The sequence below is a fragment of the Varroa destructor genome, unplaced genomic scaffold (genome assembly GCF_002443255.2).
Source record: "Varroa destructor unplaced genomic scaffold, Vdes_3.0 BEIS01000007.1, whole genome shotgun sequence".
NCBI lineage: Eukaryota > Metazoa > Arthropoda > Arachnida > Mesostigmata > Varroidae > Varroa > Varroa destructor.
This window is the reverse complement of record NW_019211460.1, coordinates 1,790,585-1,816,675: the sequence shown is the minus strand read 5'-3', so window position 1 is coordinate 1,816,675 and position 26,091 is coordinate 1,790,585. Positions and strand designations below refer to the sequence as shown.

The 26,091-nt window shown below is 40.9% G+C and overlaps 2 protein-coding genes and 1 long non-coding RNA gene across 4 annotated transcripts in view; 2 read left to right on the top strand and 1 right to left on the bottom strand.

The window, feature by feature from the left end:
- LOC111254534 (uncharacterized) overlaps positions 1-7,446 on the bottom strand; it is a 41,529-nt gene extending 34,083 nt beyond the window's left edge. Inside the window, exon 1 of the mRNA XM_086975319.1 lies at positions 6,844-7,446. The gene's annotated coding sequence lies outside the window, so the exon portion shown is untranslated. The remainder of the gene's footprint in view (positions 1-6,843) is intronic.
- Positions 2,368-4,051, top strand: LOC147754178 (uncharacterized). The gene is made up of 3 exons (XR_015317445.1): positions 2,368-2,472; positions 2,628-2,761; positions 3,836-4,051. It is a non-coding gene; the product is annotated as an uncharacterized LOC147754178 (long non-coding RNA).
- Positions 7,447-9,784: 2,338 nt separating the features above from the next.
- Positions 9,785-24,863, top strand: Tnks (tankyrase). 2 transcript variants are annotated; one of them, XM_022815882.2, is made up of 20 exons: positions 9,785-9,992; positions 12,454-12,858; positions 13,278-13,525; positions 13,723-13,853; positions 14,188-14,427; positions 14,674-14,873; positions 15,321-15,548; positions 15,720-15,925; positions 16,083-16,264; positions 16,658-16,852; positions 17,280-17,471; positions 18,027-18,131; positions 18,233-18,384; positions 18,752-18,886; positions 19,567-19,699; positions 20,299-21,073; positions 21,432-21,660; positions 22,002-22,156; positions 22,285-22,499; positions 22,852-24,863. In XM_022815882.2, the coding sequence occupies exons 2-20, from the start codon at positions 12,461-12,463 to the stop codon at positions 23,032-23,034; spliced, it is 4,302 nt and encodes a 1,433-aa protein (XP_022671617.1). In that variant the 5' UTR covers positions 9,785-9,992; positions 12,454-12,460; the 3' UTR covers positions 23,035-24,863. The 2 variants fall into 2 exon arrangements, with proteins under 2 accessions (XP_022671617.1, XP_086831426.1); XM_086975300.1 differs by lacking the exon at positions 9,785-9,992 and adding an exon at positions 10,064-10,296.
- Positions 24,864-26,091: the final 1,228 nt, after the last annotated feature.

Genomic DNA, 26,091 nt, shown 5'->3' with positions numbered 1-26,091 from the left:
ATAGCTCAGTGGTAAACGTGCTGGTCTAAGTACGAATCCGGGAATAGAATTTCATAATTTAATTAACAAATGTCCTTAAACGAATACTGGCTAAAAGCCAGCCTGGACTGAATGTATACTACGCTCTGGCCGAAATCTGATCCAGAAGGAAGACGCCGGCATCGTTCAGAATATCAATCGTTTAAATAACAATTTAAAAAATCCTGTGAATCGACGACACATTGCATTAATGGCTATGACCAACAATGTTATCGTGCGTCAGTCTTCAAATAAAGACTTTGTGACGCGAAAGTGTGCCATATGGCTACGAAGGTCAAGTAGGCTCTAGCTGTTTTTTTCTATTCGACCATAAATGGAAGGTGGAAGTTAGTACCTTTATCAGGTCGAGTAGGAAGTTTCCGTTGGCGGCTACAGACGGTGTTAGCGTCGGAACAACTAGGTGTATTCAGCTAAAATTTCTCGGGATGATTGTTTTGACTATCGAGCGTGTATCCTTTTACTTTCATTGAGCTGTTGTCGTTTAGATTATTGATTCAATGCGTTCAGCCAAGGAGCCATGGAAAATATGTGACGAAAAACACATATCTACTATTATCGTATCGAAAAAAGTGCTACCAAGACGGACAAAAATGCTTATTAAGTCAAGGGCAAACGCAGAGTAAGCGTTACCACTTGCCACTTTTAGCTTTAGAAGCGAACATTTCGATCTGACCGGCGGAGCACATTTCGACGGCCAACAAAAGCAAAACCTTTCTTGCAAAAGATAGCGTAGCCGACCCAGGAGCTCTGAAGAGTGGACTGCTGTCAATCCTTCGCACGCACTAGGAAATACCGAAAGGAAAAAAGTGAACCTACATGTTCTCAAATGACAAAACAAACGGTTAACGATATGCCCTTTGTTGTCTGCACGACACGAAAGAACATCACTTCTATGTAAGATCGTTACGGGCGATAAGAGGCTGATATTTTACACCTTAAAAGTAAACCAGAAAGATTTGACGTTTTCGTTTCGGCACCATAGGGGACCACTTGTAATCGGCAACTGCACCTCTATGGATGCTGGAACGAGAAGCGACTAGTTACTATGAGCCGCTTAAGCCCCCCAGGAAAGAAGCATGAAAAAAACGCTAGGCAAATCAAACTGAGACAGATATCTCAGGGACGAAATTGACTTCGGTGCGGCAAAGAAGCATGACAACGCTACATCGTAAACTGTGTTGATGATGACCTGGCCAGCGCTTACAAATGTCCAATGAAAAATTCTGCCCCGTACGATCGTTTCATCTAATTATCATTGGTTTCGGCCAATGCGGCATAGTTAACAAGGGAAACACTTCGGACCAAAGGGTAAATTCCGCATACGGGTTGACGAATGGATTCGAACGAAGCCCTTCGTTTCGCCGGATACATTAGTCACGAGAAGCGTTGGCAAAAGGCGTAGAAAGCAAAATACACCATTTTGACTAAGATGCATTCGTTTGTTTGAAAGTTACAATAAATTAAAGACAACAGGTATTTTTTTTTTTTTTGTTTATAAACCCAATGTCTGCGACTAACGTTCAATTGGCAATTCCAGCAATGGCTAGAATGTTACGCAGTGGATCAGTGTATGACTTCGTATAGATATCGGCGTCCATACTTGCCAATAAGTAATAAATCGATAAAAAAATGATCACTTTACCTGTGTAGTGATGAAAGATACCACCTTCCATGATTTAACGTAATGTTAGTTTTTGTATTATCGCACTGACGTTTTGAAGCCATAGCATCGGCTGTTTGACCGGACAGCAACGACTGAACTGTCGCCATATGCAGCCAGCTAAGTGGCTAAAATAGAAGTATGCGGCACAACATGTTTCCAAGTTACAGTTATAACAAATCAACTTTCATCTCATTATAGATAGCAATGAACTATTAGTAAAGCCGGCTAAGGAACCCTAGTGCTCATTGGCACTAGTCCGAAACATTCTGCCACCTGAACTAAAACATGCCTATTTTTGCATTATTACTAGGAGTCTAAATATAGCTTCTCCTCTGCAAATCTGGTCCAGTATCAGAGACAAACATGTTCATAGCGGGCACACGCATTTGAGACAGTTAGAAATGCCGCTGCACAACGATCACCGTATTTAATGAATCAAGCCTCTCTCAGAGTCAGGCTTTTTTAAGCCGCAAGTGAGTAATGGCCTAATAAAACATAAAAAAAAACTAGTCAAGCGTTGTATGGTAATGACTCGGATTAGCAGAACTTCCTCCGTAGCTTAGAAGAGCCAAAATAGCAAGTAATTGGCATACGTATCTGCTAGCTATGTTAATAAAAATACTACTATTGATAATTTTTACCCCTACTAATTATGGTTGCAGATCTGCGTGCTGCAAAAGTTCAAATCTGCAACGTTTCGAAGTCAGCTCCGCGTCCCAGTAACAGATGCACTCCATAAATGGGGGGCAAACAGTGTACGAGCCTTAGAGGTGAGGTTAATTTTGGCGTTCTCAAAAATATGACTTTCCCCAAATTCGATTATAGTCCGATATGAATTGCCATTAGAAAGTTCACTCGTTTGAAGCTATTTATTTTATATCTATTAAAATTTCACCCACTGTTAAATTATGTTCGTCATCATCAGGAGAAGGTCAACGCCAAAATTTGTTGTGATAGCTCGATTCAAGCTACCGGTATTCAATTGGACCTAACCTAAGGAGCTCCAGGAGAAGAAGACCAGCCTTACAACCGATCTGGTGTGACAGTAACCAAACTATGGTGCGTAAGACATAGCATAAAATCATCAAACATTTTCTAAAGCGGTCGCTTTTTTGTTACTAAACGCTTATTTTCGGAGCCTAATTTGAGCAATATTAAGCCGCTGCACCCGCTAGATGCAAAGCCCTAGAAGGACCATGATCTATGGCTTAGCCTTCTCCAAAATGATGTTTCTTTTTCATTTAACCGGTCAAAGCACACTCGCTACGGTATATATATATATATATATATATATATACAAAATCTATTCTAGAACCAGTTGAGAGTCTATTGTGTAGCTAGACATAGCATACATCAACACATCTGAGGTAAGTATACAACTAACAAACAAGATGAATGTTTATGCAATTCGTTGACATTCTTAGTAGAATCTGTTCCTCATAACTCGTCTATGTGATCCCTCTGCTAATTGTTCTCAGTGTCGAACTCCCGACAGCCTTCAAGCTTGCTGAGTGGACCTAATAGGAAAAACGGTAGTAGCAAAACTATAAAAAGCCTTTATTGCCGAGTAGTTCTAGCGTAAAATGTTATGTCTGGACCGAAAACAAATATCTGGAACTTAATCCATCCAGTTCCTACACATTAAAAATAAGTGCATGTAATTATACATAATTTAGAACGACCGACAATAGCATAGATTATATATTTGCACATTAGAAATCTATTGCTCTAATTGTTGTTAAACGAATAATCTCAATATGTATACTAAACATGTTTATTCAATTATCCCGGGCATCTTTCACTAATACAAGTAATGTTTGTTTTTTGACAATTATGTTATTTCCACTTCTGCTTGTCGGCTTAGTTTCTACAGTAGCAGACGAGCTACCCCTATTTAGGCTAAAGTATGCATGTGAAACCGTCAAACCTTTGCCATTTCGCCAGAGGGCCTAGGATGGCCATTTTTTGGGATGCCAGTATAAACAGCGATACATTAGTAAACCCAAGTAACCACCTACCGGCATTTTCATCTATAACAAAGCTCTAGTAAACAAGATATTAGGAACTGAGATCAGGTCAGTATTTCAATTTTCGTATACACGTGTACGTGTTTTACGTCTGGTACTATTTCAGCACGAAAAGCAGTGTGTCTACGCCTGGATCCAGACCCAGCCCAGCACCTGTTCCTGCGTTTGCTAGGCAAACATGTTACCCTGTGCGCTATCACGGCGAAACGTGCACAGACGAGTGCAACTGTGGCGCCTGCCTTGTCCTATTTCATTGTAAGGGAAGAAAGTGCGTTATATCTTCATATGAATTCTTCTGAGGAGGTTTCGTTGACACCGAACTTTCCGCTGGATACCTAGGTCGTTAGCTTAGGTTATTTTCCTATCTATATTTTTTTTATTTCACAGTTGCATAGACATGTTTATTCTACAACAGAAGATGTCTGTCTATTTTCTAGATATTAAACAAAAAGGATTCGATAGTTATGACTCTCTCAAAAAGAGCACATAAGCAAACTCACTTTTTTAGCCTCAGTGACTTCACGGTGCCGAATGTCGACCGCTAAGGTTCTTCCCGCCTCGGATTAGTCATTCGTATTAAGGCTCTTGCCTTTCAGTTATTCAAACAAGAAACAGTAAAACCCCTTCATGCATTTGCAATGAAATTTGTACATGTTGCAGTAGGAAGCTCGGAACAATGCTGCCATATTCGCTTCCTATCTCACGGAATCATACCGAGTTGTTAGCTTTGAAAATGCTTGGTATTATTAGTAACATAACTTTAGTGAATGAATCAGCGTTTACATAACTGATTTCTCTACGTTGTTTGGTGTAGCGTTTGTCGAAGTTTACGAACGCCTCTTCACGAATGTCTTGGGGTGGACCCAGGTGTCGACCCGATCGAGAGACAACTGGTTGGGCTACAGACATCAGTTTCTGCTCAGAGCGCACATAAAAACCTTACCGAGCTCACTCTGAAAAGTGGCGAGTTCAAGCCACTGAAGCTGGCTAGTCAGCGCCAGCCAGTGCATTACTTAAGCGTTTGATGCACGGGCCGGAGGAGAACGCTGTTAAAATGGTCTAAATATAGAATGGTCACCGTTTCGCAAGCGACTGCGCGTATCTCTCGTCTGAACTTTCCTTTCTTGCCTTATAATTCACAAGCAATCTGCTTTTCATACACTACATATTTCGCACACACTATATGTTTTATGTGTACGAATCAGGTATACAAAAAGATGATAAACAGATGTTTTACAAAAACCAAAACATAGACTGCTTGAGGTCACGTGAAGGATCTCCTAGACATTTTTAAGTCACCTGAGACTAGCGTTTGGTACGTTCTGTTCACTTTTCTATTCCTCTCCGAAGCGTTAATCTCGAAGTTCCAGTGTGAGATGTTTTGACCGGTTTCGTCATAGTCTGTGCTTAACCAAAGGTCACAGGTAATTTAAGCTTCTGTGAACTTGCCTAAAAAGCTGACTGGTTTCTTCACACGCTTTGCTGATCAAGCCAGAATCATCATGCATTTGTAATGGAATTAAGAAAATATCTGTTATAATGCAATGAGTAATTTACGCATGGATTTATTGAAGACCTAGATGGTGATGATTCTAAAAAAAAACTGCATGGTACGAGATATTGTGATTTGTCCATTGTGCGACCTTGTTTCAATATCACTAAGACACCTATCACCTTACTATCACTAAGACAGCTGAAATAGAGTAGTCAAAGGAGAGCTCTTTGACCGTTTACTGTCGAGAGGAAGCAATCACTGCCTCCAGTCCCAATGGACCCTATTGGTTTGATTGCTGACGTTAAGGTTCCACGAACTAGACCCTAACCTGCAGTACGACATGGCATGGGCGAAGCATCAGGCTAAGCAAACGAATGGGTCGTAACCCAACTGCTGTTTCATTTCAGCTTCAAGATAACTGAATCAAAAGTATCGGAATCTCGGATCATGATGGGGATGACAAATCGTTATGTGATTGATTCACGGCTACCGGCACGCAACGCTTCGCACTAAGAAAATAAGCAAGACTGCTTTTGGTATTGATTGCTATCTGCGGTGTCGTTACGTAGCAGGACAATTAGAGAAGCCTTGCTAGGTTCGACGAATCCAGGTGCGGCGTATCATAAAAGCGACTCCCGTTACTATTAACCCGCTCCTAGTAGCAAACATTAATATGACTACTATGGTAACGACGGAACACCACATACAAAAAAAAAAATTATCTAGTTCACAATGAACTTGCACGTGATATTGACAGGGTTAATGACAATATACATACGTACGTACGTACGTACATATATATGTGTGTCTGTACTTACTTGAGGCTTCAATTAAGTTCTTTAGTTGCAATCGTGTATATTGGTTCTATTGAAGGCCTCAAAATGCACCAATAGGAAGAAATTTTTTTGCGTACATTTTCAGTAATGGCGAAACAGTAGATAGACCTTTGGGTAGCTCTGAGTAATGCCCTAGTTGAGAAAAATTGAAGTGTTGATGACTTTGTCGGTTGTATAACACAGTCGACTTCGCCTTGATCTAAACGAAATTCCAGTTCGGTTTTTCACTGAATTGGGGGGCAGCCAAAACCAGCTTAACACGTCAGCCGCCTGATGCAAAAGACAAACATAGAACTGCGCCATACGGCCATCCGAAAAAGGCGAATCGCGCCGGCCTGTTACAGCGACGCCGGTCCGGTCAGGTTTAAAATTGAAGGTGAAATATGTGTATAAGAACGTATCGGGTCTGATAACGTAAGATTCAGCCCTCTATTGCCGTATCACGTAATTGAATGAACAAAAAGGCGACTTTACCTAACAAAGTCAGATATCAGAGCCGTCTGTTGTTTAAATAGTCATTTATATAGGCGCTTATTATATGGCAGTTACCATAGTTCACCGGTACGTCCGTTCTGCCCGACGAGTTTCTCTAGTAACAATAACCTTAAATTGCTTCATCAGTCATGGGGATCTTTTCTCTAAGGTAAAAATGATGCCTTAGCTCGTCATGCAAACGTTTTTTGGGGCGTAAAGTTTGCCGTTTCATTATAGAAATTTTCTAAAGTATGGAATATTTTGTAGCGCGACGACGACAACAATAGATGGTTCGCTTGCGTTACGTACCTGTAAGGTCAGGCGGTAACGATGACAGATTTGAAGCCGCGGCAGTCACGGCGATGATGGCCGTGATGCCTCGACGTGACTACGTCGTTTGTTGTATAGAAACACCCAAAGCAGTTTATTTTTTCTCGGCTCTTGAGTGCTCTTAGTTGACGGTCCCTTAAGCGAATTTCACCATATTTCCCTCTTATCCAAAATACTCAGAAAAGGGTTTTGGCCAACCCTGGAGTTGCAACTCTCAACAGTCGTACTGTCTCCTTAGCCAGCTCACGTAGTTTTTAACCTTCAACCTCGGCAGAGTCAATCACGCACTGTAGCACCTAATTCTACACTGAACGTTTAAGACACTTTATAACTTTTCCGGCACGATGCTTTCCCTGTTCAATTTCCAAAAATATTCGCGATGAGAAACAGAACTTGGATATAGCTCGAAAGAACTTCGCAATATATGATTGTGTCTTGCAATAAATGTTACGTTCTACTTTCTAGTCTTTCACGGTGCACACTTTTAATTGCGGGTCGTTGCTGAGAACTAGTTTAGCAATGCGGATCAGCCCGGTTATCGTTATAATAGATGGTTAAAATCACCGCCTGCTGTGTCTTTGCGCATCGGTTTGGTTACCTGCCTAGAGGGTCTTAGCGTCATCTGACTCAGGGCTCGTTCACCGCAATCTATGTAGTGCCTCTCTACCATTGATCTGGTGTGGCCTATGACGCAGATGAGCTATTTGCTGGCTGTATATCTCTGCGCATTTTTTAGCTGACAACATTTAGAGAGGACAGTTAGAAACTCTGGGGTAGATAATAGCATTGATAAAGAAGAAAGCGTCGGCTGACAAGCAGAAAGTGTTCGGATCCCAATGAACTAAAAGCTCGGACGTCCCTTTCCGTAGGGCGGTGGGACGGCTGCTAAACGAATAGTGGATTGATGGAATTCATTTCATTGCACAACTGTATGAGAACTAATTTAGTTCCACGAAACGACGTAGGAGTGAAGGGGCTGACTGTTGAGTTCAAGATTGTATGATGTCGATAAAATAGAACGATGTTAACTATCGACAACTGTATTACTTTAAAAGAACTTCGTTCACAAGTAGTTATTCGTGTTTAAAAATACGGAGCCTAGGTACGTAACTAGACATGTTGACCTAAGTTCGTATCGTTGATGGAGGCCTGTTTTTTCCACCTGCATGGTATCTAATCGCCTCATGTACTTTTCTTAAGCCTAGCTGAGCATTGATTTTTAGTATACCTATGAGCACTATAAGAACATTCTCGCTGATCAAATGTTGAGCTGGCCTGATGAGCAGGTATTGGCAACCTAAATAATAGTTGTACTACGTTTCTGTAAAGAACCGATATCGGCAGACGACCTATACATATGTGCCCGACTCCCTGTTCACCCCACTACAGGGGCAATTGAGAAAGTTGAATTCTTCCCCAGAGTTGCTTCTGGTTTATTTAGCTTTCAACATCCTCTACCAGCTAGCCATCAAAGATTTCATACAATATAGAACATCTATATCATAATACATCACGTTTTGTGATATAAAGCCCAAAGGATAAGGCTAAAAATCAAGGACTCTCAATCTGTGCGCAATCATCTATATAGTTAATTTTTCTGTATACATTCTGGACTTCTTTGTCTCGACGATCATTTTCTAATAGCCCATAAAGTTATTTGGTTCATGTACTTTCATTTGTAAACGGTACATCCTAAGGCCCAAGAGTCTGCGAGAAAGGTCGAGACTGAATTTTTGGAATACTCCTTTGACTATATTTATCGGACAAGTCTTACCACGGCAGCACTAGCTTACGTATAAGTATGTCTAGGTAGTTCAACAGAGTAAATTAAAAGTTAAGTAGTAGTAGTAGTATTTACGCTTCAACGTCCGAAGCTTTGGTCATTGAGTGTGATACGTTTTGTGTTGATACGAAAATGAACGATTCAAAATAATATTGTAAAGTTGCATTAGTCTAAAGTTTTAAAACTCCTAGGAACCGGAACTAATATCAAATCGAAAAATACACATTTTCAAGCTACCAAGGTATTTTACAGGTAATTCTTACCGTATTCTGAAGGCATTGTGTTCTGAAGATTTTGCGCCGTCAATCGTTCTGGTCAAGCACTTCCGTAAGAATTAGCTGATTTGGCGTGACAGCAAAAACCGAGTTTGTAATGTTCATCTGTGAACTGTTTTCTAAGGTGCTATTATTACTGAATATGTATTCCTGAATATGTAAAAAAAAATCAGATAACAAGTATTTTCTTACTTTTATTATTTTTCTCTGCTTGAATGGAGTTTACTCTGGAGGCAGGCCAAATGATGTGATGATAACATATTTACGTCGATTCCGGTTTTTAGTTGACTTATTTACAGCAATCCTATGAACAATGATCAATTATAAATAACCGAACATATATGAATTATCATTTATAATGAGAGCTGCTAAATTGCCATTGCACGTTTGTTAGCTCTGCCATTCCCTTTGTCCCACTGCCTTCCCACAGGTTGTCACCGTGATGGCGTATTAGTAACATGTTTTCTAAACTTTAGAACATTTGAGGTGGTCTAGGTCGGGGATCAGGCATAAACGCATTCAATTTTAATTTGTACGGGGTCAGCTGTCTGAAGCAGCACTTAACGGCAGTATCGGACATTGAACTTGAAATTAACCTTAGGACCGTACGGTTTTAACAAATCATCAGTTGCAAAAAATTATTTGCTTGTCGCAAACGATGGTTTCGTAGATCACTTCACTTGAGTATTTCATTTAATTCGATTAAACATCGAATATATTTAACAAAATATTAGAAATTTTCATGTTTCGTAGGGGAAACCTAGCAGTGTGAAGTGTCTGGCGCACAATGCCCGCTCATTCACCTGCTCGCTACGGGTATGTAACGCTGACGACGGTGTTGTTTCATTGATAGGCCGTTGGCGCTGTGCTGCATCTAGTTGTCTCTAGATCAAACCAGCTGAAGTAGAATTCTCCAATTCTGTTTAATAACTCCATATTATCGAATGGATGAACAAGCAGTTGCTGCAGCTGCAGCAACTGTAACCAGAAACGAATCTGCTGTTGCGAACGACGTACATCTGTGACTCTGGCTGGGTAGAAAGGTGCCGCAGGTGCTGGGTAGAATGCCAGTGAGTAATTTCCCTTTTCTGTGTATAGTACGAGGTTCACTGTGAGAAGTTCCAAGAAATCTCTCATTTGCTAACGGTGCAGATGCTTCAAGGCTAATTTTGCGTAATGATAAGCTGTTCACTCGGATCATAATCCAATGGCTCTTAAGGATTTATTATCTACAGGCTTGAACCGTCAATGCTCTATACTGCCCCTTTATTGTTGTTGTTTACTTCAACGCTGGATATTTTCGTTCAGTTTGATAATCGATTGCTCAGGGGATGTGTTATAAACATGTGTATCACAAGTATGGATTAATTAGAGGTGCGAATAATATTTGGAAGTGCCATTTGAGATAACAAATCAACATGTCAGTTAGCCAGCAATATGACCGGAACAGTATCTCATATTGAAGCGATGTTTTTTGCGTTTTCAGAGTAGATCGGCAGCTATTATGATCATGTAATAACAGGAATCAATGCCACGCGTAGTCCTTTAATAGCAGTTATGTCGTTGATTTGTTCTTAACGCTCTGTTGCGACCTTTACGTATATTTTATTATGTTTCAATCCGGATAAGTTTGTAGAATAACTTCCGGCATATAGGTGAGCCAAAGCCCCTTTTTCTCGATGGTTTTTGGTTGGCTACTCTGTTTATGGAGATATATGCCGAGGAAACTGAATAGAAATCAACTTAAAATAGATTTTTCGTAAAATCATTTCTCTGACGGTATAAGTACACCTAAGCCTTTCGATCTTGTTCCTGTCGTCTCTAATCCAACAGTCTTCATTTATGATACTTACAACATATTTAAGAATGTACGAATGCTTAATGAAGGCTTTCTCAATGAGTTTGGTGGGACTGAAAAATAAGCAGCATCTCTTGTCCTTTTTATGGGGTTCTCCCTCAGACAAGCAGAACGATATACCATAAATATGTACGATTTAGCAAAGGAAAGCGTATTTGCCACAGGCGAAACTATAGTCACGAGAGACGGATTTAGCCAAAAGCGGCGGTCAATTGAGCAATGCTTATTATGCTGTTATGAATACCGCTATGTTGACCGGAAATTATCAAATTTCGTTAGTTCAAATGAACGTCTTCATGTGAAGAGCATTTTCCTTAAGGGAAAAATGGATACTTTTTACGCATGGACAGGAGGGAGACCACGAATCCGTTTCAAATTTTCCGATACTAACTTATTCAATCGAATTAGATTCGAGGGTCATCGTACATTGTTGGTGTCGTTACTATTATTATTATTTCTTTCAAAATATTATAGCTACGGTAGGTGGTGAAAATAGCTTCTAACATATCAATTCAAACCGGAAGTCAAAGATTTCTGTTGTTATTGTACAAGCGGTCACTAACAGACATAGGCTCTTAAAAGACAACCGAAAGCTAAAAATAAACTAAATTAAATAATAGCAAACATGTGTCAAACTTGAAAATTCATTGTTTTCATACTCAATCTAATGACATCTTTCCACGTAAGCAAACTCTTATTTGATCTGATAGAGTAGAAATGAGTATGCCGCCGAAAGTGAGTTTCACAGAGCAACGGTCGGCTCTTAATCGACATTTGACTCATTAAATTCTTCATCACTCCGAAAGTGATGCCAATGATGCCTCACCTTCGGCAGTGATGAATGTCCTTGCTGAGCATTTGGTCTTCTTCAAAAGCTTCTCATACGAGCGCCAAGTCTGCGACAGAATCGAATTAAAGTGCTCTATATCTTGTGGGATTCCGCTGAAAGACAACAAGAGTAACTATAGCACGCTAAAATGTCGAGCGGGTCTTCAACAGAAGATAAGGCTAGTCAGAGATTAATCTTCTTACATTCTGATACGTCAACTACATGTGTAAGACGATAACCGTATTCATAAGCACCTCAAGAATGGAAGAGCGCAAATTCACTTGTCGCATTACCACTGTATAATACATGCTGTCGTTCTTAATAGTTGTTTTCGATTAACACAGTAAGTAGTTAGTTATTAAACTTTATATCATTTGACATTCCCTTAAGAACTGCTCGTCACGGTATGCATCATGATTCATTTTGATTGTGATGATAACTTGCGAAAGTACGTTGATCAGAAGCAGAGATGATGATTCCAGATTGTTGAACACTCTTGCACGTAATCCGCGTAGGTCTATTTGCAGATTTTGGATTCATTTAGGCGGAATGTGTTCAAGGTGAAGTACTTCTTCGGATCAAAGCATCGTTTAACTGTGGGCATCTCCCTACAATGAAAAAGGAGTTCTTGAAACAGGTCTCTCTACCTATACGACATCCATATTTTGACTACAGTTTCCCTTTTAATCAGTAAAGCAATAAAAAGTACCTGGATACAGTGTCATCGAACCAAGTAAAGAAAATGCTTTTTTTTTTTTGTATCAATAAACTCTGAACAGTTAGTTCGTCTTGTTGTTGTCCATTCCAAGTGTTTTGTCCTATTTCGTTTTTTTTTTTATTCCAGCACCGACATGTCCAAATCTGCTTCGTCTCGCCGACCACTTCTTCGAACAGCAGCCAATGAATTGACAGAAAGTATTGCTGCTGTTCCTAACGCATCGACTTCGTCGCCGTTAAATGCTGGAGCTGTCGTCGAAGGGTTTTGTGGGAAAAGCAGTTCCTCTGGAGCAGCGCTTTCGATAACCGCTTTCAATAACGGTGACAGCCACAACAATAAAACAATGGCGGTAGGCGGCGAGAACTTGGCGTTGGCGGGATCATCTGTTTCAAGTGGAAACACAAACGCAACAAACGCAGGTGGTGCTACTACCAACTCCCCCCCATGCGAACGAGAGTTATTTGAAGCTTGCAGAAACGGGGACGTCGTGCGGGTACGCAAATTGCTTGCACCTACCAATGTCAACGCCAGGTAATACGGAGGATCCTCATAACGATTTTTTCCGATTCGTTTTTAAGCTTTTATGCCAACTGTCGTATCCGTTTCATGAGAGAACGTTTGAGGAAAAATCTTCTCGTTCTATTTTTCTATGTGCTTAGACGGCAGCGTCTAAAGTCAATAAGTTGACTGGCGGGAGCTATTTTTCGATCTACTATAGTATGTGTATATAAAGTTAAGTGGTCAGTACGTCGTGTGATGATATTCAGGGAAATTAAATATGGGCTCACTATAAGCTAACGTTAGTAATTCAATGGGTCTCGAAGTCTTAATTTGAGTCCACTGTGAACTAGCAGACCTTACGAGAAGCAGGTCGGCTACAGACCCAATGACGTTACGACCAACAGCATTTCTATCTGAATTGGAGAAGCAATAAACTTTCGTATTTGCAGAGACACATCGGGTCGGAAAAGTACTTGTCTACATTTCGCGGCAGGTTTCGGCCGTCGTGAGGTCGTCGAATTGCTCCTAGCTAATGGGGCGACTGTTGGAGCTCGTGATGACGGAGGCCTTGTTGCGTTACACAACGCGTGCTCGTTTGGCCATGCCGAAGTTGTTGGACTTCTTCTTGTTGCTGGAGCTGATCCTAATGCCCGCGATAATTGGAGTTACACCCCGTTACATGAAGCCGCTACCAAAGGTCACACACTAGATAACTTAAGACAATTCGAGGCAGAGTATCACATCCCATTTGTGTCCGAAAGCTATCGCACTTGTATCATGTACTAGAGATTTGTTTTGGCCTATCCTGATTTCTTTCATTTCGAAATTGTGTCTATAAAAGGCGAAACATAATTTAAGCGTTCCTCGATGTCTGATCGCTTTTCTGTTGTGCAGGCAAAATTGACGTATGCCTTGTACTTCTACAACGGGGAGCAGACCCGACTATCCGAAATTCCGACGGGAAAACCCCGCTGGACCTTGCAGATCCGTCCACGCGTCCTGTTTTAACCGGAGAATATAGAAAAGTAACATCCCATTACTACGTATTTCCTTTTTTAATTTGTACCTACTTTTGGTCTACTAGAAGCTATTGAACAATGCTTGTCGAGTTTGTCAGCGTTGTACCAACCGTTAAATAGACTAATAGCTGCTTTCCCTAGCGGCGTTTAACTTAGCGTGCATTCATGCTGTTAATTATGTCATTTTTAAGTTTGTTCTCCCTGCATTGTACGTATATCAGTTCACCATATTTGTAATATGATTTAAAAAATAATTGTCATAGAGTAATTCTCATCAAGATCAAAGTCTATATATATATATATATATATATATATATATGCGAGTATTTCTTCTATTTAGGATGAGCTATTGGAGGCCGCACGTTCTGGGGATGAGGAGCGTTTAAGGGCGTTACTCTCACCGCTAAACGTCAATTGTCATGCGAGTGACGGAAGACGCTCGACTCCACTTCATTTGGCTGCTGGATACAATCGTGCTAGAGTTGTGCGCCTTCTTTTGGAGCGGGGTGCTGACGTGCATGCCAAGGACAAAGGCGGACTCGTGCCTTTGCATAATGCTTGTTCCTATGGACACCATGAGGTTATAAGACATAGTAGAGTTGAAAATTACATTTCAGCAGTGTGACCTCTAATAGTGTGAGCTAGCTATTCGTTTTATATTATACTTGTATAAACTTACATTAGCCAAATCAAGTCAGATCTTCAAAGATCCATCTCATTTGTATAACTACTATCGCTAATGGCACGTTGTTCTCGAGGTAAATCGTAATAAGTGAATCTGAAGTGGGCTAACTCCACTTTCTTTTCACGTAAAATGTCACTGCAGGTTACGGAGCTTCTATTAGCAGCAGGAGCGAATGTTAATGCTCGTGACCTATGGGCCTTTACGCCATTACATGAGGCTGCCGCTAAGGGACGGCGAGAGGTGTGTGAGCTACTTTTGGCTCATGGCGCCGATCCTTCACTCTCTAACTGCCACGGACGAACGGCAATCGAGATGGCACCCAATAGAGAACTACAGCAAAGGTACAGGCATACAAGTACAGTTCTCTAGATCTACTTTCATGCATACATGTATTTCAGTTTTCAAGTATTACACATTATCCCTGACTAGCCTCCAGATTAATATACTAAGTATTAGTTGTAGGGGCTTTCTGGGTTCTACAAACGTGTATACCTATCCAATAGTGTCTCTTCATTTTAAGGAGCTAGTATCTTTTTAGGCACTACTCCACATAAACAACGCCTAAAAAAGAAAACTTTAACACCTTTCGTAGAGAAAGACTGATAGTAGTGGCCCAGTATATTGCTTTCTTCAACCGCGCGGCCTTAGCTTCAGCTACATACAAACTCCGATATTAGGATACACCCTTCGATGGTAGAATAGAACCAACCTTTGTTATTGCGATTACCTGAACCGCTTCTGTAATTTCGTTTATTAAATTGGTATCTTTGTGGCTTTTGTCCGATTAGCTTACTCTACGAATACCGAGGTTATAGTTTGCTAGAGGCATGTCGTATCGGTGATGTATCTCGCGTGAAGAAGCTACTGACCTGCTTGTCTGAAGTCATAACATTTAGGTGCACATTAACTGGAGACGGAGCCCTTCATCGTGCTATTGCTGGCTCTGTCTCAACCATCTCTTCTAGCTTCAACGGCAACAATAATCACACCGTAATGAATAACTGTCACAATAGCAGGTAAGCTAGCTTACTCGAACCGCTTCATCATACAAGGAGCTTTTCTTTATGCAAAAAAAAAAGAAGGCCTTGCCTGGAAAGCCCTTTTTCCCAACTCCCAACAATACGAATATATATGCAAATTGAGCATACAATTTGGCTGATGAACTTTTTTCATCTATTATGTTGTAGCAACAATAGCCCATCGAAGCATGCTCTTTGCGGCGGGGGAACTTCTGCAACTGCTGCTGGTTTCTCAGCGGCGTCTTCCCGCCGTAAATTAGTTGAGCTTTTAATTCGAAAGGGAGCTCCCCTGAGTGAACGGAACAAACGCCTGGACACGCCTTTGCACCTCGCCGCAGACCACGCTCTAATCGATGTGATCGATTTACTTGCGCGTAAGTTACACTCAAATATAAAAAAAACCTGTCTGAACTGGCTGATCCATTCTAGAATTCGAGCTATAATAATTTAGCCTTATAATAATTTATAGCAATTGTATTTCCAACACTCAAGAAATTGTTCATTACTTTTATTGGATGACTTTTGATAAAGGCAATGGAGCCAAATTAAACGCGGTCGATGGAAACGGCGAAACTCCGTTACACCGTTGTGGACGAGCGGGGGGTGCTGGTCCAGTTGCTGTTTCTGCGGCGAAAGCCCTGTTGGCTCTCGGCGCAGATCCTCGAACGCCCAATGTCCACGGGATGATCCCTGCCCAAGTAGTAAACCATGAAGTGAGTGCAAGCTGTTCCCGTAAATAAACATGTAATAATCATAGGCAATATCGAAAGCACAAACTCAACTAAGTACATGATTGCTGAGAGAATTCAATATTAAAATACGTTGGTGTAAATGTATGAGCTTACTGTCACTGCTTCGAATATTCTATTAAGGATGTTTACGGCTATTTATATTTTTGAACGAAAATGTCATGTACTGAAATCGAACCGTACGTACTGGTACGTAAATAGAGCGTGCGAAATATGCGTTTTTGTACGTGCATGTTACTCACTTTGAAGGGTAATACACTGATAGCCACCATTCCCAAACGCTGTCACCTTTTTCCTCGTGGACACACAGTACTGCTTCTCACTAATTTTTATTATTTATACGGTGAGCATTTTTAGGTGAGCAAATTATTATCGGATTTACCAGAAGATTCGTTAGCTGCCCAGTCTGAATATCAGTTATTGGAAGCTTCGAAAGCAGGGAATGTCGATATTGTGGATCGCATCTTGAACGCCCGACCGGAACTCGTCAACTGTCGGGACTTCGATGGGAGGCAATCAACGCCTTTACACTTTGCAGCCGGTTACAATAGGGTTCGTGTGATCCCATTGACTGAGGAAATATACCATGTCTTTTTGGTAAAGCACATGGATTATTCGATGTCTTCTCTCACATGTGGGAGTGCACCTTGTATCGGTCATCCTGCTTTTCAGTATTCTAAGACCCTCTGCGATAAGTGAATGATTTCGATACTGGGCCAAGTTGTCAAGACTAGCTTTCACCAAAAGATTCAATCATGAGCGAATCTACTAGGCTATCATCTGATGAGGCTACTAAGACTGAAGCTTCCCTAAAGATACTTGCCAACCATTTGCATAATTATAAGGTATTCAGTTGGAGCACTTCGTGTGACTAACGTCAAGCGGGGAATCATTTTCCAAAAACAAGTAACTGAATGTACATATTGAACGTCGCCGAGACAAGAATCTAACTATCGATGTGGGCTCCCGTTATCGATAGGTCTCCGTTGTAGAGCGCCTATTAACATCCGGAGCGGATGTCCACGCTAAAGACAAGGGCGGCCTTGTACCTCTGCATAATGCGTGCTCATATGGTCACCGGGAAGTGGCCCTACTTCTTGTTCGTCACGGAGCCAACGTCAACGTAACAGATCTCTGGAAATTCAGTCCATTACACGAAGCTGCGGCGAAGGTAAAAAACGTTTCGAGCGCCTTCATAAAGTCATAATTAAAGCATAGCAACATCGTAATGTAGGATGCGAGCAATAGCGTTTTGAAAAGTTTTGTTCGATTTAAGTTATGCGCTCGATTGCTTTTTTACTTAATTTATTTGCATAAGATGTAGCGACTCGACCTAGACGAGAGGTCGGGTTACCTATTGCAACAGCCTTGTTTGGGTAAAAATTAAAATGTTTCAATTATCTCAAACAGTATACTCCATCGTTGAACCAATACTCCGACATATGCTTTGGCGTCTTACCTCTCTTATCGTCTAATTGTATGGCGCAATTGGGTATTTTAGACAACTACATTTAGCATTAGTAAAAAAAAATGGTGCCGAAATAAACATATCATAGCTACCATGGAAAAATTCTAGCACTTAATTAAGAGGCAGTACCAGACTGCCCGATATGGAGGTAGGGGAATACGCGTATTTTTTCAACGACGACAAAGCGTTTCTGTTTGTTAGCTCAATCAGCAACTAACACTATTAATTTGTTTCCGGTATCATAATGATACGTTGTAGGGGAAGTACGACATCGTCAAACTTCTACTAAGTCATGGAGCTGATCCGTCAAAAAAAAACCGCGATGGTCATACTCCGCTCGATCTCGTCAAAGAAGGAGACCAGGTTGGCTTTCTTGTGTTTTCTATTTTGTATTGCTCGTTAAAATAAAATGGTAGGTGTATAAGATGTCCACTGATTAAGCTCGCTGTGTGTTAATTTCGCAGGACGTAGCAGATGCACTGCGGGGCGATGCCGCTGTGCTGGAGGCTGCCAAAAGGGGCGAATTATGTCGTTTGGTAAAGTTACTTTCACCTGCCAATATTAATTGTAGAGATCAGCAGGGCCGCAATTCCACACCTCTACATTTGGCGGCAGGGTAAGTGGCCTTGTCCTTTTGAAACATGACTGCCTGTAGCTATTGATGATGTTAGGTTACACATGACTAGGGCTATTTGTATAGATCAAATTGTAAATTGAAAAAAAACACGTTACGAGGGCTAGCTCCTTTGAACTATGAGCTCTTGCAATCGGTCATACGATAAACATTATTCTTTTTCATTTGGATGGCATTAAACCTAGCTATTATATCCAAAACGGACCTAAGTATTTTATGTGTACTCGCAGCACTCCGTACGTTCATTCTAGCTTTACTATTATATGTCGATTTACAATTATGTGTTGACATCTGTGTTACTGCTTCGTTCTATACGATTGTGCGGGCGTCTGGAACAACAACAAAATAGGTACAATAATGTGGAAGTGTTGGAGTACCTTTTAGAGCGAGGAGCGGACGTCAATGCGCAAGACAAAGGTGGCCTTATACCTCTGCACAATGCTTCATCGTATGGACATCTTGACATCGCTGCCCTCCTTATCAAGTGAGTGTTATAAGAAATCCAAAAGTTCTATGTGAGTGAACGATGCTTACCGGCTAGACGGGATGTTGGACCCACAATCAAGATTCGCTGATTGATCCCACTATCTTAATTCGCTGAGTCGGCAAGCAAACTCACCCCATAGTTTCATCATTAAGTCACAGCTATATATATATAATCATTACAATGTTTTTGCGCATAATATTTTAGATGTCTTGAGAATAAGAGGACACCCCGAAAATTGCCTTTGTAAGCACGGCCAATGTCATAACTGTACACACTCCAATAAGCATCTCCTATCCACTTTTTATATAGTCAATTATGGGTCTAAAATACTTTCGAAAGTTGTACGCCCAATATGCGAGACCTATTCGATACTAGCGTTCAACAATTAGTGTTCATATATAGAAGTCAGTTTTATCACGACCCATTTTGTAGACGGCTACAAACTAATTAATCTACTGCACTATTTACAATGCGAGAGTTAGAACACTTTGGATAGCTGGAGCCTAGGTATATAAGCCAAGTGCCAGTCATTCGAGTTACAATCAAGCTTCCATAGACAGTAATAGAATTACTACGGGGATACAGTGATTTCTAGTGTGATTGAAAAATATTTCCATTGTCCTATGTTCGTAAATTGTAATGGCTTATTCTTCGTTGCTCGTTACGACTTATCTCAGGTTTGGGACATCGGTTAACGCTCGTGATCGTTGGGGCTTTACGCCGTTGCATGAAGCGGCGCAGAAAGGCCGCACTCAGCTATGCTCTCTTCTTCTCGCTCACGGAGCTGATCCACTTATTAAAAACAACGAGGTACGACGCACAGTTTAATAACTTTAATAAATGTGTACGTAGTGCTGTTACACTTACCGATATCGTTTTTACTCTCCGACATCCTTAATTTGTATTAAGACATAATATAGGTTCCAATATAAGTCTTAACGATGATAGCTATTACTTCTCTAGTAATACCGTACCTACGTGCCGCGATTCAATAACCTGCCGTGTCGAGATAGATTTTCTACAATTATTATGATCTAATAGATAATTAGCATTGTCAATGAGTTTTTCCTCTTAATAATTATATTTGTAATCGATCGTTACTTAGTTAATGATCACGCTACTTGCTCGCGTCAACGGTATCAGCCTAATGGCACTGAATTTTTACAAATCTTATAAAGTATATACATAAAAAATATACAAGGTATATAAGGCACTGACAAGAGTGAACAGGTATGATCAATCGTATATGAACTTAGTTAATTAATTTTCAAGAATGCTAAGTGCCAACCATTTGAGTGATCTAGAGAAAGATCCTCAGTTTGGTTTTTTTTTTTTACTTTTATTGCCGTAGCAACGGAGTTAAAGTTTATTACAATAACTGGTAGGCGTGTTTATTAATTCATTTATAGGGACAAACCCCATTAGAACTAGCGACTGCTGAGGATGTATGTTGTCTCCTTCAAGATTCCCTTCCTGCCACAGTTCCTCTTGCAACTACAGCTAAGGGCAGTCACCTTAATCATGCTGCTGTCAAGGAATCGAAAGCCTCTCCAGACAATACGAGATTGGAGCAAGAGTTAGACGGTTGCGAGGGTCAACTCAATCAGCGGCAATCAAACAGCCTGAACAATGCTGGCTCGTTTAACGCCTCCAGTGGAATTGATGATGAAAATGGGGGCCAATTGATTCCAGTCACTGACTTCAGTAGCCAGAACGGAACTCTTGTTCCGGCAGTCCCTGTAGGTTCTTCTAGCGAAGCGGTTGTAAAGAGCACATGTGTGGGGGAGGAACAGTATGTCGACCTTGATATACCCTCGGCAATTAGCCTTCTTGCCATGCACCGACGACAACTGCAGCCACATCAACAACAGGCTCAAGTTACACAGATTTTGCGAGAGTCGTCCGAAACGGCGCCAGTAACGTCCATTAGCAGTATTAAGGCCGGTAGCAGTAATGGTAGTAATGGGGTTAGTGTGCTTGTGGGAACAGCCGACATTTCAGCAACGGGTAACTCTCCAAAGCTACAACAAGTTCTGGAATTGTTGGATCAATTAAATCTGGCTAGTCTAAAAGGTCTGTTTATTCTGGAACACATCACGATCGATGTTCTAGCAGAAATGGGTCATCAAGAACTTAAACAAGTCGGAGTTCACGCCTACGGACATCGTCATAAAATCATCAAAGGTAGGTCAACTTAATGCGGAGCTGCTTGTCACTGTAGTTGCAAGATATTATAAAAACATCAACAATGAGTTATTCCTCATGCCCTGAACATCTGCCGTAGGATTATTTTTCTATACCAATTCATCATGCAAAATATTGTTTAAGTGAAATACATACTACAGAGATTATCAGAAATCTGGCCTAACTTGTTGTAGGCAGTTTCTGATCGCCCAGATAACTTCTATACAATAATTATTATTCAAAGGAAGAATACGTTTTACGTCTGTTAAATGGAGATGAACTTGGTCTGACAATTTATCTTTACCTGATTCACTAATTTATGTAACTGTGAACTTCTCACCTTTTGGTTGCCGCACAGGGGTTGAGAAAATTGTCTTGGCAGGAAGTGATAGGGTAGTATCGTCACCCGCAACGTCCGAAAGTTTGCTATCGACTGTCGGGGCTTCGGCAAATGCCGCCGGAGGCTCATCAACCATGCTCATTGATCTTTCAGCTGACGATATTGAATTCCTAGCAGTCGCTGAAGAGATGCAAGGAAGCATACGCGAGCACGTCGATGGAGGACAAGCTGGCGGAATCTTTGCTAGGTTTGAAACGATAGCAAATACTGGAAAATATATAATCCAGAGCGTTTAGAAATTGTGGGGTTATAAGCGCTCATTGACTATGACGTGCAATTGATAATGTCTGTGACGAGTAGGTTTAATGCCATTTTCGATATTATCCTTTCTGCGGCTGGGTTAAATACAATTGCTCATATTTCTGCTATACACATACTAACAGCGAGCAACATATTTAGATAGGAGCTGTAGTGTATATGGATATTAACTAAAACGTGCATGTTGCCAGTTGGTAAATGTCTTAAGAAAATTATGGATACCATTGTAACATGACGTGTTTGCTCCGTTTTGTTGCTGCCTTCTTTTAGGTATAATATATTGAAAATTCAAAAAGTGCGTAATAATCGTTTGCTTGAGAGGTACTGCCACCGACGTAAAGAAGTGACCGAAGAAAATTACGGTAACGCTAATGAGCGGATGCTCTTTCATGGATCTCCATTTGTTGGGGCTATTGTACATAAAGGTGCGTGAAGGAAACGACGTAACGTCGAGGAATTAATCGGGCCCACATTCTTATTGAGTCAATGCAGTACAAACATGTTTCGCCGCGAGCGACTTCAGCGTTTCATTGCCTTGTGTTGATTTCAACAGGTTTTGATGAGCGTCTTTCATATATGGGCGGCATGTTCGGTGCAGGGATCTATTTTGCCGAGAACTCTTCAAAGAGCAATCAATACGTGTTTGGATACTGCGGCGGGAACGGTTGTGCGACGCATAAGAACCGCTCGTGTTATCACTGCCCGCGACAAATGCTTATGTGCCGAGTCACATTAGGCAAAGCATTTCTACAATTCAGCGCTATGAAGGTTAGTTGCAGGCCCGTTAACGGCACAACAAAATGTGCTTGGTATCGACCGTTGTTGTCTATTGTGTTGACGAGAATTGTCCGCAGATACATTTTCTTCTTCAAGGCTAACTGCGGTGCGAAGAATTTTTCTCGTTGTTTCTCATGCTTCAGTCGCATTGACCCCTAGAATTTATGGTGGAGGTGCTATTTTAAAAAACCCGCTATGCGCACACTTGTTCATGCAAACGATCGATACTGTGTAGCTTCGGTCGAGCAGATCTCAGGCGTAAATAGCGTTTTGTTTAATATGTTCTATTTTGTCTTCATGGCAACGATTGACTATTACTGCTATAATATCTATTGTGTTGCAGGTGGCCCATGCGCCTCCGGGACATCACTCGATTATCGGACGACCCAGCGCTGGCGGACTCCGTTTCTCCGAGTACGTTGTCTATCGGGGTGAACAGGCTTATCCTGAGTACCTTATCACTTACCAGATTGTACCCAGGGATAGTAACTCTTCGGGCGGCGCGGCCCAATCCAGCCATTGTTAACAGATAGTACGGCTACGTTATCACTATTGTCGTTTAGGAAGCGATGCGATATTAACTGTGTACACATTTCATCTAGTTGCTGATCTCCCGGCAACAGTTGTCTAATTCATTCATTTTTAGAAAATATTGATTCGTTTTGGCAAATGATGCCGTTTGTATCAAGTTTGTAACTTTCAAGGATAATATAGAACTAATCTTAGGGTAGCTTGAATTTCGTGCAACAAACTTCGAACAACGAATCTGTTTCGCTATAGCAACTAAAATTACCTGCCGTACATTGGAAGTGATGGAAAAATTTGGAAAGAAGTTATAGCTGAAAACTTTAGACGCTGTAAACACGTGCAAAGGTTTGGATGTTCCGAGAGATTTTTATCATAACCGGGTATATCAATTAGAAGTAGGTGCCTCCACGCAGCGTAGACTACTTGACTAATGACCGATTCAAAGTAAAATTACCCGCTTAGGAAAAGTTTTTCAATATCTATTTACTGTAACTTTGTTTACTTTTTTCTATTTGAAATCGTATCGAAGGCAAAAGCTAGATCATTAGGGCTCGATTCAGCGATAAACCTATGGGTCATCAAGCGACAAGGCGAAAGCTATTTGGTGCTATAGTTAGTAAATATTTTGCTTTCACACAGATATCGCAATCTATGTCGATCTTCAGAAGTAAACGCTGGGACCACTGATTCATTTTGTTCTGCATAGACTTAGGTACATTTCTAGATCAGGATAATGTTACTGATTGACCGTTTGTGATACCTCATTCTACAATCTTGCTCCTCGAAGTAGAGTAAAACAGGATTATCCTAACTAGTTCATTAGTCTAATCCATCTGCTATCGGTCCAGTAAGGAATCAATATTGTGGAGGAAACTTTAATTGCGTCGTAGTAGGTTGCAATGCGTAAATTCGTAGCCCGGATTATAGCTAGATTTTTTAGGTCTCAAATTCTATCCTCCACATGTACATCGGACATGATATCTCGAGGCTACCTATAGGCAAACATGCTAGATTTATTTTCATGTGGGTAACACTTATAAAGCCTGCAGCAGGACCAGCCGTAATAATAATCGATCATCGAAACCTAGTTATGAATTCATTAAATTATAAATAAAAAAGGGCCATAAAATACAAGAATACGATAATGCAAGTCTCGTTTAAAAATCGATGTGGAAGAAGCGACATTGTACGCCGATAAGCATATTTGAGCTTGCTTTCCGCGAGTCTATCATAGGTGTGCTTTCTGAGCTCTGAATAGCTTTGCCCCAGTCTTTATGCTCAATAGTTGATAAGCGAATGGTATAGTACTTTTCAATCTGACGTAGCATTTATTTTCTGGATGTGTAGCTCGTTTGGCTAAATAAATTCCAACAGTCCTGTAGATCTGTCGGAAGTCTTGGACCGCCTAGAGTTTACCTTTTCTATTCAGAAACTGAATGTGAGACGATGCGTATGGCAAGTACGGGCTTAGCCCGCTCGTGATAAAACCCGTATCGTCCTGACAAACTGTCCCGTAAGTTCCGTGTTCCCCACCGTAGCTGTTTCGTCTTACGGTGTGACGAGTGTGGAACTTTCCATAAATGTTCGCCCCTTAGTCTTTCTCTTAACGCTATTAGGACTACGATTAGAAGAAGAAAAAGGAGGACAGGGGCGTCTTGGCATCGATGTGACAGATCGTAGACAGTCACAAGTGGCCAGTGTTGTACCCGTTAGGCTGAAATTTTTCTCTGTGGCCAGGAGAATATGGCGATCACTTATCCTTATACCTTACTGTACATAGTTGATATAAATTATTGAAAATAAAGTACTTTATTATCGATTAATCTATTTGGAACAATGCTATTTATTGCATGGTTTGCACGTTATGCAGGGAGCTATGTAGTGATCAGTTTGCCTTTATAAGAAAGCATTTATAAGTTTTAAATCTTGTTTCTAATATTGTACTTGCAGACAAGTTTTGGGTGTTGATGTTTTTGCTGTGTCGACGCACGTCTTGATCTAGTTTTTTGTTCGATCGTTCGCTTCGAAGGTTAGACCAAGCCCAAGCCCAAATCAATAGCAAGCTACTTACTTCTTAACACACCCTTTTCCGATAAACGATAAGGGAGAACCCGTCCTTAACAACCCTTCGGCTTGCAGTGCGTCATAATCTTCCAAGTCTAACGTATTTCGGCCGATATTACGTAAAGTCTCTAGGTATGCGTTAAGCTTCGCCAGTCTGCGGTTTCCGTATGTCCTTCCGACGTTGTCAGTAACAATTCTCTCCACATGCGCATCTATCTCTCGAAGCTCTTTTTCAAAAGACTCGAATATCCGGGTTTAAACAAAGGGTTCTACCAGAAGAGCTTCGGACGCCAGCCTCTCTACCGCCCCAGTGAAACATGAAACACTGAAATTCCTGTTTTACCGAAAGTGGCATATATTTAGCGTGTGAAACCTACTAGCGTTTCTTGTGTAACTCTTATTACCACACAAGGTTGAAATGATTGATCCTTAGTTTTTACAATTATATATACATTCTGGCAACGTGGAAACGCTTAAGCGTGTGAATTTATCGAAAAATTACAGAGAGTCAAATTGAACGGCAGTGATAAGTTCAGACTGAGCTGTTTTACTAGCCAGCCTGCTCAAGCACATTGCTTCACAGAAACGAGCGTGTCATCTAGTACTGTCCTTCGCTTGGCGAAAAGCTTATCACACAATTCTATGGCAAACCGGCCCGATGAATGATTGAGTTGCGCTTATTTAGCCATATCTGCTGTTAATGAACCTTTACGTGTTAAAGTTTGAACGCTGCATTAAGATCTTACTCTGCTAAGCAATTTGAGCATTGTATGGCGTTAAAACAATTTCAAATCAGCTTTATAGGTTAGGTCGGACCAGCTTCTGTGAGATTAAGAAGAACTGCGCTTTAAAAAATGCCAAGGTACCTATTAACGTTTGTTCGATAAACTTCGTCGTAATGATAACAACAACAATAGGCTTTGTCTCGGCTGCGTGTGTCTACATCAACCTCAAGGTAATAGTTGCTAGGTGAAATTCCAGCGTGCATTTT